We start from the raw sequence: 14,816 nt of genomic DNA on the forward strand, positions 1-14,816 counted from the left end.
ACAAAAAAAATAAAAATAACAATAAAGAGAGAATAAGTTAAAAATTAAACCTTTTATTTTAATTTATGCACTGGCTGGCTGGTGACATGTCAGAAGACATCATCATTCATAAAGAAAATGAAAAGAAAAATATAAAATAGAAGTGGATTATTGTTGGTATGCTAAGAAAAATTGCTTAAGTTGATATGAGTAAATAAATAAATGGCCAGTTGCATAAACTGCTTAGACTAGTCTTAAAACTAAAGTCAGCTAATTTTTTCTTTAAGACTGGTACTAACTTTGAAAAGTCAGTTACATAAAAAGGTAGATTGGTCTAATTTGAATCAGAAAAGTAAGACTGATTATCCCTAACTAACTGCTATTTGGTCAAACTCTATCTCAAATCGGTCACCGTGATTTTGCCAAGTAAGACATGTTCCTGGATCAACATATTTGTTGATCCTGGAACAACATATCAATCAACCAATCAGATATGAGGGACAAGTTTATGTCAAGTTTTGGCTTGCAACCAGGGTTAGGTGCTTCTACATCAATGTTATTCACCTCTTTCCCCTCTGATTTTAGGGATAAGTTATGGGTAGGATTAGGTTTAGGGGTAGGAATAGGGTTAAGACTAAATTTTCAGACTGGAATGTTGATCCAGGAACATATCTTACTTGGCATCTTATGTCACAGTCTTAACATGGAGGCTAAGTTTATGCAACCAGCCAAAGGTTACAATATCAGCATTTGCAAGGACACATATTTGTCTTTTTTCTGCTGTTTTCTTTGCCAGTCCAAAACCAATAAGTCAGCTAAGCTCTATTCTGAATTCATTCATTCATTCATTTATTCATTCATTCTCTCTTTCTGGTGGCTTTATTTGTGAAGGACACTTTTGTGAAAGAAAAAAAAAAAAGTCTTAATGAATATAACATACCACACTGTGAGGACAAAATTATACATTGCTGTAGATATAACAACAATGTTATGGTTAGGTTTAGAAGCAGGGTAAATATGATGACGCTTAAAAGAAAAACATTTATAAGCAGTGCTATACAGTAGCTTCATAGCTTCAAGTCAGTGTACTTGTTTGTTTGCTTTTCACAGATTGAAATAGCTGCCTCGGAGAATGTAATTTCTCCTTTGTAAAGACTGCAGTAATCTACAATCATGAAAAATGAAGGAAACAGTTCGGTTGTCTTTGTCACTGGAATGTGATATGGTAGCACTGTTCTTAACCTTGTATCACTGTGGTCTGCGCCGAGGTGGCGACTTGAGAAACTGCAGTCGCGCGGTCACTCCTCTATTGCACGAGATCCAGAGACTGACACTCAGGATATTGTTTTCTACCGACTGAGGCGATACTGCCTTCGCTGAAGCAAAGGTGTTGTTTCCTAAAGGTAAGTGGGAAGGGGAGAAAAACAATAAACTGTTGTGGTGAGATGTCGTGAATATACGCGCTTGTGTAAGTAAATCTTGCAGAGCAACGTAGGTTGCCAATAAATGATGCTATTCGCTTAAATATAATGGTTGAAGTAATATGAATGTCACGTGGAAGTTATAGACTTTCTAATTCATTAGTTGGCTAAGTTGAATTGTATTACTTAATTATATTACGAACCCTATACGACTTTACTCGAACACTTAGTGGAACTTGATTGTCATCTTAAATGTCTTAAAAACCTTTAAGCAGCAACCAGTGAAAAGACAGTGGTCAAGTATAAAAATATATATATATAGGCCTATATATATAGGCTATATATCATATATTTTTGAATATTTAGGGCAAGGTCCCATTAAATTTTTGTCATTTCTTTGCACCAACCAATTTTGTGAATGACATGAAATATTGTTTACAGTGCTTCTGTGAGTCGTGCGATGTGCAGAATTCTGATTGTTTTGCATGCGCATGTGCTTACATCGCATCTGCATATGTTAATTTCAGGGCTTCTTGACAAGTAGCCTAATTGATTCTCAGCAGCATATGTAAATCAGTGCACAAAAGTAGGCGACTTTCACTGAGCAGTTCAGTGCATACTGTACCCTTTGATGCTGCTACTTTGGCTAGATGATGGATTTGAAATGTAGAGATGCATTCATGCTGCAAATTAAAAAGTTTTTTCAAATGAATGGTACTTTTGAGAAACAAAATTCAAATGTAGCCTACACTCTTAAAAATAATGGTTCTCTATTGGCATTGATGGTTCCAATTCCAAACCTTTCCATTCCTCAAAAGGTTCTTTATAGTGGAAAAAGTGAGAAAACAATTTGTGACCCTCAATCATTAGTTGCACGGGTATATTTGTAGCAATAGCCAACAATAAATTGTATTTACCAAAATTATCGATTTTTCTTTTATGCCAGGATATTAAGTAAAGATCATGTTCCATGAAGATATTTTGTAAATTTCCTACTGTAAATATATCAAAAATGTATTTTTGTGAGTGGATATACATTGCTAAGGACTTCATTTGGACATCTTTAAAGGCGATATTTTGATTTTTTTGCATCTTCAGATTCCAGATATTGAAATAGTTGTATCTCGTCCAAATATTATCCTATCCTAACAAACCATACATCAGTGGAAAGATGATGTATAAATCTATGACTAGTTTTGTGGTCACATTTTTTAAATGATCTTCACTCCATGTTAAGAAACATGGTTCTTTTAAAGGGTACCTATAATGCCCTTTTTACAAGATGTAATATAAGTCTTTGTTGTCCCCAGAATGTGTCTGTGAAGTTTCAGTTCAAAATACCCCACAGATAATTTATTATAGCTTGTCAAATTTGCCCCTATTTGGGTGTGAGCAAAAACACGCCGTTTTTGTGTGTGTCCCTTTAAATGCAAATGAGCTGCTGCTCCCGGCAGAAGGCGGAGCTTTAACAGCTCCTGCTTCAGTTGCTCAACAACAGGAATCTAGCACACGGCCAAAATGATGATTGTCAGTAACGACGTTCAGCCTTACATTGTTCAAACCAGAGTTGGACACTGATGGAGAGACTCAGGAAGAAGTTACAACTTAAAGTATGCATCTGGACATCTCTGAATGGTTAGTGGAGAAATTTATGTAGTTGCTGTGGAGTTGATTCAACTCATGGACTAGTATGTGCCTCGTTAATCTTTTGTGCAAATCCAGTGTTGAATTGAAGCAGTCCGGCGTAAAATGAAGGCATGGAAACAACACTCTACTACAACAACTCTTCCTCTTCTCTAAAGCAGCCCAACATGGCCTCGCCCCCCGTTGTTGCGTGTTCTCGGGGGCAGGATTTATGTACATTTTAGGGTTAGTGATGTCACTAACCCGGGAAGACGTTTGTTGTAGTCCCTACCAGCCATTTGATGTAACTTTGCAGATGTTGTTTATGCTCTAACAGCAACATTACACATTTAAGTTTAAAAAAGTGAAATCACAATCAACCACCCCTTTAAGAACTGTTCACTGAAAGGTTCTTTATTTTTAAGAGTGTACATTCAGAAAAGCTGATTTATTCGACATGGAAGGGGTCATCATCTCATAGCTACCATATTGAGATCACATGACCAGTGGTGTCATGCTGTTATTAAAAAGTGCTTTCAGCCAGTGTTCCTGGCTGTTGCTTTATGAAGATTAAACATAAAATTACTTGTAAACAAAACAGTAAATCAAACAATAACAAATACATTGTACTAGACAACACAGCATGTGCACAATCCACCAGACAGTCCAGGCAAGTGGAAACACAAAAAGTCAAAACAAGCATTCCCTGCTGGAGTGATTAAACAAACTGTGACGACCCACAGCTCTCATGCCACAGATCAAGGGAAAAAAATTAATCCACCACACAGCGACCACAGGGAAAATCTCATGGCCATACCATCGCAGTGCAGCAGCCAGACCTCATGAACCACCAACAATGCACAAAAATTAATTGGGATTGAATCCAAGAATGCCTGTCATATAGATGTGTGTGGCATGAGACAGAAAAAACATGAAGTGGCAAAACAAACTTCATGCATCAACAGCAATAGGTGTCATTAAAGAGTTTAAAACCACTGGTACTAAGTTAAAACATACTGCACCTTGAAAAGTGAGAACTAGTAAGGAAGTTCTATAGGTTTGGCATATGCATACAACAACCAACATTTGTGATTTCTGAGTGGTTAACAAGTACTTGCCAAAACAGTGTGAAGAAGGAGCATCGTGTTACTAAGCTGTACTGTTAAATGAACCCTTGTCACCTATTTGAAGGAATCAGCTGTGAAGAGAAGTGCCAGTGTGATTAGGATGAGCCCTCCGACGCTGTATGCTTTAACTGCTTTAACTGCCATTAAAGTAATGATTCAAAGACGAGGGCATTAGCTATGTGAGAGCGGATGACACATCTGTTGGATGTCTCATATTTGATTAAAGGAAATTATTATGAAAGTCCTAACTTCCCACACATGCATATCATTTCTAAAAGACTGTCTAATAGAACAGTGTGACACTAAAGGCCAATTCACATGCACTGCACTGACAGACAGCAACAGATCCTTCGCCAGGTTTTGTCTGATCACTGTTCTGTCATCATTGCTTTGTTTTTGCTTAGTCATAAGTAACTTTATTACTTTTGACTTTGATGAACTTAAACCATTTAAGGCAATCGGTTTTCTCAAACCATTTAAGTTGTTAAGACTTAGTTAGATTTGTTACCTGAATTCAAACGGAATGAGTGGAATTAACTTAAGTTTACTCTACTGATTGACTAAACCAACACTAAAATATAAGTGAATTTAAGGGTGTACTCACACCAGGCGCTCTGAGCCATGCCCGAGCATGTTTGACCCCCAAAGCCCGGTTCGTTTGACAAGTGGGATCGCTCCGTTCCCTGCCCGGGCGTGGTTCGTTTAACCGGCCCTGGCCCGCTTGGAAGAGGTGGGCCAGAGCGCGGTTTGGTTGGACTTGAGCGCGGTTCGCATGCAGTGTGAGCGCTAACCGTGCTTGAGCACAGAACAGCTACTACTTTTGTGTGTGCTACTGTCATCATTACAACGGCAAACATCTTCATTACTACTTTGATAGTACACTTATCAATTCATGTAATTAATTCGAGTGTATATGGGTTTATAACGGGTCTGCTTCTCACCTTTGATGAACAGGAATTGTAGTTTGCGAGTAAGCTGTAAATTCCTCCATTAACGTCAGGTGCAAGAGAAAATCACTGCGCGGTGTAAAAGATAAATATATTAGGCAGTATCTTAGCGAAAGTGCATTTCTTCCTGTTTTCTTCCATTCAAAAAGTTGCATCGTTTATGACGTAAGCATGCTCCAGCTCGGAACGTTAAGGGCAATGTGAACACAGGCCAGCAGGGGAGTGGGGACAATCACGCTCGGGGTCAGTTCAAGGCAACCCTGCCTAGTGCGAGTACACCCTAACTCAATGTATATGAGTTTACAGTACTCATACTTATTGGTTTTAAAACTTAAATGGTTTAAGGCATTTGGTTTCCTCAAATGGTTTGAGTTACCGTAACTTATTGGGTTTTACAATGCCCTGTCGGCATTGGTCAGCTCTCATTTTAAGCCGATCGAACGTTTTCAATCAACGTTTTTGGGGTCTTGGAATGTCTGGGAAGTGACGTACTGTAATCTGGTGAGTGTCGGCATCTGTCAGTGCAGTGTGAATTGGCCTTATAGAGCTGATGTTTGATTTTTTTTTATTGACATTTTGCATGCACATTCAAGCTTGAAGTGTTCTGAATATTTTAATGTTTCACACACATCAAGCATACATTATCCATTATTTACCCTTAAGGCATGAGAAGACTAAAGCTATTATGGTCACCAATCTGCCTATATTTCACCTCTTCTGGTTGATTCTGATATGTTTATTATTTCTGCTTATGAATTTCCCCAAGCCATACATGAATGCTTAATCAGTTTGGCCAGCGTTCACACAGACATTGTTTGAAAGCTCAATTACCTTTTCGAACAATCGCTACTTGAACAGATTCCAGTGACAGATTCATTATGGAGTCACAAAGCATATTGAAACTAGTGTCATAAAGGAATACTTGTCTTAAAATATTGATGTAAGCACCTGTAGTAAAATATGGATTTAAGCTTTTCGCTCACATCACCTTTTTCTGGGTCATCTAGATGTGGTAAGACTAGAACAGCAATATATATTACACAGCTTTCTGGAATATTCTGATTGGACAATCGCGGTCAGATTCAAGATGTCCTCGCTGCAGCCTGTAGTGCGATGATAGGATACTGGGGCAGTTGTGGCTTAACCCTTTGATGCACAAGCTATGAAAACCCCTTCTAATGCGCAACATGGGTCAAAAATGACCCGTATTCATTTCCTATGTAATTTCAATAACGGTTGAGTGTTTCTTTGCTGAATCTTTAAAAGAAATGTATTTTATCATTCATTTATTCCAGGTATTCCTTAAATATCTTGTTTTTGATTGACAAAAATCATTATGTTCATTTTTTCTTTCTTACTTTATAAACAAACACAGTTTTTGTTTGTCTACATCAATTTTACACACATGGGTCAAAAATGACCCGTATTCATTTCCTATGGTATTTCAGTCATGACTGAGTGTTTCTTCGCTGAATCTTTGAAAGAAATGTATTTTATCATTTATTTATTCCAGGTATTCCTTAAATATCTTGTTTTTGATTTTAACAAACCATTGTGTTCATTTTTTCTTTCTTTTTTTTCATATACAAACACAGGTTTTGTATTTCTACATCAATTTTACACACATGGGTCAAAAATGACCTATATAGAAACCTTTGCAAATTTTTGCAAGTAGGAACATATTTACTGCAGACAACTGTTCATCCACCACACATTTCACGTCTCAACATGGCTGCTTTTGTATATTTGATGGATGAAAGTCATATTATATTTCATATAATAGGCTATATATTATATTTCATAATTTGTATTTTTTGTCATAAACCAATGCTACTGGTCACCTTTTACATCTATCAGTGTTCCTGAAAAGTAACAGTTTTGAACAAGGTTTCTGTCCAACAGTGAAAATATATAATAAGTGAATCGATCAACAGTGCTTTTGATTTTCTTTATCTAGAGTGTTAGCGTCTGGTCCTCAACAGAACTGAGGTGGATGATGACATCACTGTAAAAAAAGCTGAAAGTTTACTTTGCGCACAAACGCAATTTAAATGTGTATGTGCAGGTTGCACATACACAGTTACAGAAATCCGGCGGAAATTATAAAAAGTTACAAAAATCTGTATGCTGATCCTCACGTACGCATAAAAAGGGAAGTATACGTTGGCCTTTAGAATGGTAATGACACACACATTCAAAAAAATTCATTCAAAAAGAAAGGAAAAATTAAAATAAGGATTTGGTTATTGAGTAATAGATGGAATAATGAATGATAAAATTAATTTATTGTAATATATGCAATATAGAAAATAACTAATTCAGGTCACTTTAGACCCATGTTGTATATGTCCAAAACTGTTACTTTTCAGGAACGCTGACAGACATAAAGGATGACCAATTGCATTGATTTATGACAAAAAAATTATGAAATATATAGCCTAATATATTAAATATAATAAGACTTACATCCATCAAATATACAAAAGTAGCCTTGTTAAGATGTGAAATGTGTGGCAGATGAACAGTTGTCTGCAGTAAATATGTTCCTACTTGCAAAAATTTGCAAATATTTAAAGATTTCTATATGGGTCATTTTTGACCCATGTGTGTAAAATTGATGTAGAAACTGTGTTTGTTTATAAAGTAAGAAAGAAAAAATAAACATAATTATTTGTAGAAAATCAAAAACAAGATATTTAAGTAATACCTGAAATAAATAAATGATAAAATACATTTCTTTCAAAGATTCAGCGAAGAAACACTCAGTCATGACTGAAATACCATAGGAAATGAATACGGGTCATTTTTGACCCATGTGTGTAAAATTGATGTAGACATACAAAAACTGTGTTTGTTTATAAAGTAAGAAAGAAAAAATGAACATAATGATTTTTTACAATCAAAAACAAGATATTTAAGGAATACCTGGAATAAATGAATGATAAAAATACATTTCTTTTAAAGATTCAGTGAAGAAACACTCAACCGTTATTAAAATTACATAGGAAATGAATACGGGTCATTTTTGACCCATGTTGCGCATTAGAAGGGTAGTGATAAAAAAATGATTTTTATTAAAAAAGTAAGAAAGAAAAAATGAAAATGAGGATTTGTGATGATCAAAAACAAGTTAATTGAGGAATACCTGGAGTACTGAATGATGAAATGAATTTCTTGCAAAGATATAGAAAATAAAAACTCAGCCGGGTCATTTTTGACCCATGTTGTGCATCAAAGGGTTAAAAATGGTTTTCCATTTAATTTTTTACAATGTCTATTTTTTCACCTTTTCTACAGCTGTTGCAGTCCAGTGAAATTCTTTCTTGCTATTTTGTAAGTGGCATAAAGTGGACAAAAGAGCGCTCAATAACATGGCTGATGTCAGCCAGAACAGCTCTTTTAATCAGAGCTCAGAATATGGAAATATCTACAGGCCACAGACAGTGTTCAGCGTCTTGACGTTCACCCTGCTAGCAATGCTTGTGGTGGCTACATTTTTCTGGAACATGCTCGTCCTAGTCACAATTCTAAGGGTCAGAACATTCCACCGTGTGCCCCACAACCTGGTGGCCTCCATGGCCATATCTGATGTTATGGTGGCTGCTTTAGTGATGCCTCTCAGTCTGGTCCATGAGCTCAATGGTCGGCGATGGAAGTTGGGCCGAGCCCTCTGCCAAGTCTGGATATCTTTCGACGTCCTGTGCTGTACAGCCAGCATTTGGAACGTGACCGCAATAGCCCTTGACCGTTACTGGTCCATAACACGCCACCTGGAGTACACGCTGAAGACCCGAAAAAAGATCTCCAATGGGATGATTGGCTTGACCTGGCTGCTTTCGTCTGTTATTTCCCTCTCCCCTCTGTTTGGTTGGGGTGAGACGTATTCAGAGGTGGACATGGAGTGCCAGGTGAGCCAGGAGCCGTCTTACACCATCTTTTCCACATTCGGGGCCTTCTATCTGCCTCTCTGTGTTGTGCTGTTTGTCTACTGGAAGATATACAAAGCTGCCAAGTTCCGTATTGGATCAAAGAGGACCAACACCATCACTCCAGTTGCAGAGGCTGGAGAGGTATAAATGATACTGTATGTTGTAATATGCTTTTTCTTTGCACAGCAACATTTTAAGATCTTTATCCTGCACACACTAATGTACTGGCATTTTAATTATGTACAGACTACTGTGCAGAGAATTTATTTCTTAATATTTTGAAATTGCAGAACGTATTCTATTGATTTAGATCAGACTGTTCATATCCCACTTTTCATTATTCTACAGAACGTTACTAGACAGCAATTCAATAGGCAATTGAATGTCCCATTAGCTTGCTCTATTACCTTGAAAAGCATGGTGTAATCTCTGAGCATGTCACAACACTTTAGTGAATAGTAATCCTGACACCATCCTTAGATAAGTTCCACATTATTTTCCATTCTATTACCATCCTGTTCTACTTCATTGGGTTTAGAAAAGATTGTCAAAGGTTTGACACAGAAACTTTAAGGGTTTAAAAGCTTATGCTTAAATGGCTATTTTAATAGCTATCCTAATACTGCAGAAGGTCTATGCAATTTTACTTTATGTTATCTTAACCTTAGAAGAAGAAAAAAAAAGAAAAAAACCTAGTACATGAATGCATGAGCGGGGTCAACATGTCCTGCATTGGATTCAGTGGTTTTCTTTGTTTTTATCTATAATCTCATTATAATAAAATCATTTAAACATTTTTTGATTATACTTACACTATTCAAGTCTGGGATCAGTAAGAGTTAATACTTTTATTCAGCAAGAATGTATTAAATTGATCAAAGGTGACAGTAATAGCATTCGCATTGTTACAACTCCTATTTCCATTAAATGCTGTTCATTTGAACTTTCTATTCATCAGAGAATCCCAAAAAATATATCATGCTTTCCACAAAAAATATTAAAGGGTTAGATCACCTAAAAATGAAAATTCTGTCATTTCTGTCAAGACTTTTGTTCATCTTCGGAACACAAATGAAGATCTTTTTGATGAAATCTGAGAGGTTTCTGTCTCTCCATACACAACTGAAACTTTGACGCTCCAAAAAGTTTATAAAGAGATCGTAAAACTAATCCATGCATTGAGCGGTTTAGCCCAAATTTTCTGAAGACACATGATCACTTTATATGATGAACAGATTTAATTTAAGCTTTTATTCACATATAAACATTCATCAACTCACGTTTGCTTGATGTGCGAGAACCAATGAGGTTCATTCTCGTGTTACGCGGCAGTTTGAGCTTCCAAAAGAGGTTTGTTCTCACGCGTCAAACAGGTTCGGTTGAGCTTCTGTTTATGTTTGCTGATCTATGTTTATATGTGAATAAAAGCCTAAATTCATCATATAAAGCAATCGAGTCTCTTCAGAAAAAATTGGACTAAATTACACTCAATTCTTATGGATGAACTTTTTGAACTTTTTGCGTCAAAGTTTCAGTTGCATAGCTGTCAGTGAAGGGACAGAAAGCTCTCAGATTTCATAAAAAATTACTTCATTTGTGTTCCGAAGATGAACAAAAGTTAGAAATTTTACATTCCCATAACATTCTCAGAACATCCACTGGTATTAAGGACGTTGTCTGGTAATGTTCCCAGAACGTTCAGAGAAGGTCACGATGTGGAGTTCTTTTAAGGTTTGGGGGACGTTATTTAGTGGACCTTTAGGGAACATTCAGGACGTTCTGGGAATGTTAAGGGGACTATTACTATAGGATGTTCTGTTAACTTCCCAAATGTCCTCTTTGTAATGTTCTCGCACGACCATAAAATAACCAAAATAGAACATCCCCCTTAACTTATATCGGGAACGTTATTAAATGACCAACAGAGGACCATGTGGCAACGTTCAGTTAATGTCCCAAAAATCCTCATTGTAACATTCTTATGTGACCATAAAATTAACCACATTGGAATGTCCCCTTAAAATCATATAAGGAACCTTGAACTGCAGCACTTTCATTACCAAAAGGGGATGTTTTATGTTCCAAATGGTTTGTAAAATTTCAGAATTTGTCACTTTTAGAGAACTTTTAGGCAAAGTTGCGCAAGGTCACAAGAACGTCGCCTTCTGCATGGGTGTTTTATAGAAAATAAAGTTTGAAGTCACCGTTATGGAGGTGAGCATTTGCTTTAGATGGGCTCTTGATTCTTGCCATTTTAACATTAGATTTTCTCTGGTTGCTTTAACTGTGTTTTCAAGACATGTTTGTTATAACACAAAAACACGAAAAATTCTGATCAGATGGATTGGGTTGTTTAGTACTGATGATTCAATCATCATGGGATGTCTTGATTCACTGATCATCACCAGAGTCTAAACTATGAGTGTATTATGTTAGTTTTGCATTAATTAATGGTTAGTTTTAAGTTCATTATAGAGATAGAGTTTTGAGCAGTGTCTTTTAGACTCACACAAACATCATGAATCAGCGTATGATCCTCAACAATGGTGACAAGCAAAAATCTTTTTTGTGACTTTAGTAGCTTGTTTTGTGATGTTCGGAGTTAATCTGTTTATCTGAAAATTTTGTCACCATTGTTGAGGATCATACGCAGAATCTTGATGTCTGTGTGAATCTACATGATGCTGTCTGAATAATTTCTGCTAAATGATAAAAACTTTCAAAATGTCAAAGCAGGACAGGGTTTTATGTATTATCATTGGACTACATCAACATGAAAGAAAATACAGTATTCAGAGATCAGTGAATAAGACCACTGTATGATGATATGTTCACCAACAATGAGCAACCAAATCCAATTCAATCAGGAGGTTTTTTTTCTCTCTCAATTTTTATTTGTAACGAATGCTTTAGAAACACACAGTTACAACAATTGGAGAAAAATAAAGTTAAAATGTCAAGGGTCAGGAGCCCAACTAAAGGAAGTGCTTACCTCCATAATGGTGACATTTATAAATTGATAAAATATCAACACCTCACTAAGAAGATTTGTATGAAAGAAATAATGTCAGAGTGGTTTGTCTGTGTTTAATGTTCTGTTATCTGAGTTTTGTGAGGTTACCATTGTGCTGGAGAGTAGATCCTGTGCTTCAGTCAGTGATGATCCAGAAACACTGAAGTTCTGCTGCATGTTGCTTTATTTAAAGGCAGTAACTGTGTAGTTGCTGATGCAGTGATACAGCAGTTACATTAGCTCATGTGTGTGCTGTTGTCAGCTAATGATTTACTGCAAGAGATTTGCATTTTAAAGAAAATGTTTCATAATATTAATCCAAGAATTACCTGTAAAGAGCTTTTTTGTAAGACATTTAAGAAAAATTAGTTTTTATTTGAACAGCCACTTTTAGTTCTAACTTTCAATTCAATTTTTTGACAAGGGCAGCAGGGACGTTCTGAGAATATTTCCAAATAAAGTATGGTTCCCTAAATGTTCAGAGAATGTCCAGAATGTTTTGTGAAGGTCCATCAAAACAAGAACTCCACATCATGACCGTCTCTGAATTTACTGGGAACGTTACTAGGCAACGTCCTTAACACCAGTGGAGACGTTCTGGGAACGTAATGACAGAATTTTCATTTTTGCTTTAACTTTTTAAGCATTACAACTTTCAACATTGATAATAATAAGAAATGTTTCTTGAGCATCAAATCAGCAGAATGATAATTAGAATTAGAATGATGTTGACAATTAGAATGATTTCTGAAGGATCATGTGACAGACACTGAAAAGCTTTGCCATCACATAAATTGCATTTTAATGTGTATTACAAAAGAAAGCGGACATTTTAAATTATTATAATCTTTCACAATATTACTGCAAATCTTCTGTATTTTGATATTTAAAATTTAATATGTAAATTCCATTGCTAATGCTCACATATAAGCTCTGTGAGGAATACATGAAATATTGATTATCATATTAAATGATTTTATTGAAAAAACTTTTAATAAAATAAATCTAGGTTTTAGTGGTTTATTTGATCATAATCTATGCTCCTGACTGATCCACTCACAGCAGTAACACTCAAGACACATCTGTTCCCTCAGGTAAAAGAGGCCTCCAGGCAACAGCCTCAGATGGTCTTCACGGTGCGCCATGCCACTGTGACATTTCAGACCGATAGTGAGACGTGGCGAGAACAGAAGGAGAAGCGAGCGGCTCTGATGGTGGGTATCCTCATCGGAGTGTTCGTCCTGTGCTGGATCCCTTTCTTCCTCACTGAGCTCATCACTCCACTGTGCTCCTGTCACATTCCACCGATATGGAAGAGTGTCTTCCTCTGGCTGGGTTACTCCAACTCCTTCTTCAACCCGCTCATTTACACAGCCTTCAACAAGAACTATAATAACGCTTTCAGGAATCTCTTCTCCCGCCAGCGTTGAGAGATACAGCAGAAATCTTGGCATCATCACAAATGCCATTTTAAACCACCCTTAAGATTTGGGGAAGTGTGGTTATCTGAGCTCTTCAAAAGGCACAGATTCACAAACGGAATGATGTCTGGGTTTTTACTGCCAAGAAAAGTGATCATTTGACCCAGTGTCTAGTGAAGAACACTCAGCGAAAATGTCAATCTGTTCCCTGTATTAAATGAATATAGACCACTTGTGGCATTCAGTTTACATTTAGTCTACAGTATGACGTGATATTTGTTAGTTTCAACTGAACTAATTTTTTAAACATTATGTGGCTTCTTCAGTAGAATGAGTGTAAATTGAGGATCTTGATAACACTTTTTTGAGAGAAATGTATATTTTTTGTGTTTCCATTTGCTCAAATAGCAAAAGAAAAAGTCCACAATACTGTTTTCTCAACTTTCTAAAAGAGGAAAAAAAAAAATAGAGCACAATTGATAACGGCAGTCAGAAGAGAGAAAGATGTCATTTTTACCGTCACTCCCATAGCTGCTGTATTAGAAACACCCTCACAGCAGCATAACTAGGTTTTTGTAATTTGATGCAAAGGTAATATAATACTAAGTATAGTGTTATAAATGTACCTATGTTTTAAAAAAAAAGAAAATATAAAAAAACTGCAGGATTTGCGATACTGATGACCATTAAAATCAGGCCCGGCTCCACGGGGGGGCCAGGGTGGGCCTGGCCCACCCAATCAGAGGCTTGGCCACCCTGGCCCACACCACATAACAGCCAATCACAAAATTAGTGTGATATTCAATTCAGCTCCAGACCAAGCTGCAACCTCCCCCTTAGTAGTGCTGCTAAAATATATATTTTTTCTAAACATGTCAAACAAAATATGTTAAACCGTTCAATACCGCTTCTCTACAGTATCCATATGACAGCGAGTTCACGCACATCGCAGCCTCCTGTCACTCACTCAGCGCAGCGGCAGGCCTCGAGACTCTCGTTCGGTCCGGTTGAAGCGTTTTTGTTATGATAACAACTGATACGACAACTTTAGCATTCATTCATTCAGTGTTTCCCATTAATGACCCTGTGCGCCGCCACCGTTTCATGATGAACCGAAAATTTAAAACATAAATGGTCTCTACATTGTATTTTGCCAATGAACTAAAATCAAAACCGTAATGGCTTTGTGCCTTAATAAAGCACCAAAATATATATAGTGATTAAGTATATACTATTTAGTCTGTTTGTGCTGCGTGTTTTAAAGAGAAGTGCGCACTTTGCTCACACGATCAGCTGGCGATTTGGTGATCAAAATTAAAGCTCAAGGATTAGAAATTGGCTACAAACTAGTATTTT

At 36.6% G+C, this 14,816-nt stretch overlaps 1 protein-coding gene across 1 annotated transcript; it reads left to right on the forward strand.

Moving 5' to 3' along the window:
- The first annotated feature begins 1,057 nt into the window (after positions 1-1,057).
- On the forward strand, positions 1,058-13,684 carry htr5aa (5-hydroxytryptamine (serotonin) receptor 5A, genome duplicate a). Its single transcript, XM_048164885.1, has 3 exons — positions 1,058-1,382; positions 8,395-9,167; positions 13,134-13,684. The coding sequence occupies exons 2-3, from the start codon at positions 8,469-8,471 to the stop codon at positions 13,467-13,469; spliced, it is 1,035 nt and encodes a 344-aa protein (XP_048020842.1). The 5' UTR covers positions 1,058-1,382; positions 8,395-8,468; the 3' UTR covers positions 13,470-13,684.
- The last annotated feature ends 1,132 nt before the right edge of the window (positions 13,685-14,816 follow it).

Source organism: Megalobrama amblycephala, linkage group LG17, assembly GCF_018812025.1.
Source record: "Megalobrama amblycephala isolate DHTTF-2021 linkage group LG17, ASM1881202v1, whole genome shotgun sequence".
Classification (NCBI taxonomy): Eukaryota; Metazoa; Chordata; class Actinopteri; order Cypriniformes; family Xenocyprididae; genus Megalobrama; species Megalobrama amblycephala.